Here is an 823-nt window from a genome sequence, read left to right as displayed (position 1 = left end):
ACTAAAATCTTTCTCTAAGATGATGGGACTGGTCCAGATAAGATTGCCCATATAAGTGGTCCTCCTGACCGCTGCGAACATGCTGCCCAGATCATCAACGACCTGCTGCAGAGCATCAGGGTCAGGGAGGAGGGACAGGGGGTATGTAAACTCTCTCTCACACGTGCATGAACTGTCTCACTCTAAAACAAACCAATAGAAATAGGCCCTAAAATGTAGAAAAGTATCTCTGTTCTGGATAACTGAATGTATAGCATTCCCATTTTTAGCTTTTAAGCTTCATAACATTTGCATCAGTAGAACTTCACTTGTAAAAAAAAAAAATTGAATATCCTCCACCAAAATCTTAAAGCATAAGCAGTAACTTCTTTTCACTCAGTGTAAGCATGTACATTCAAGAGAGAGACAGATCTATAGTACTATGCGGTAGTCCTGAGGCTTTCTCTTTCCTCCATCTACAGGGTCCCCCAGGTCCTCCAGGCATGCCTGCAGGCAACAGGGGTCGTGGCGGGGGACAAGGCGGTTGGGGTCCCCCTGGAGGGGAAATGACCTTCTCTATTCCTGCCCACAAGTGTGGGCTCGTGATCGGCCGGGGGGGAGAGAACGTCAAGTCCATCAACCAGCAGACAGGGGCGTTTGTGGAAATCTCTCGACAGCCGCCCCCCAACGGAGACCCCAACTTCAAGCTGTTCATCATCCGGGGCTCACCGCAGCAGATCGACCACGCCAAGCAGCTCATTGAGGAGAAGATTGAGGTACACGCCATTCTTGTCTTTAGTCTGTCAACCAGCTTAAATCCTTTATACTCTTCAAGTCAGAAGCC

General features: G+C 48.4%; 1 protein-coding gene across 1 annotated transcript; it reads left to right on the top strand.

The window, feature by feature from the left end:
- Window positions 1-22: 22 nt before the first annotated feature.
- LOC111648636 (far upstream element-binding protein 2-like) lies at window positions 23-755 on the top strand (the record flags this gene model as incomplete). The annotated part of the gene is made up of 2 exons (XM_087170662.1): window positions 23-141; window positions 462-755. A coding segment is annotated over exon 2 (273 nt), but the record flags the coding sequence as incomplete, so codon positions are not given.
- Between the last annotated feature and the right edge of the window lie 68 nt (window positions 756-823).

Source organism: Seriola lalandi, unplaced genomic scaffold (assembly GCF_002814215.2).
Source record: "Seriola lalandi dorsalis isolate HSWRI2012SDOR001 ecotype SW California unplaced genomic scaffold, Sedor1 jcf7180002044566, whole genome shotgun sequence".
NCBI lineage: Eukaryota > Metazoa > Chordata > Actinopteri > Carangiformes > Carangidae > Seriola > Seriola lalandi.
The sequence above is the reverse complement of the archived record's forward strand: the minus strand, read 5'-3'. Positions and strand labels throughout refer to the sequence as shown.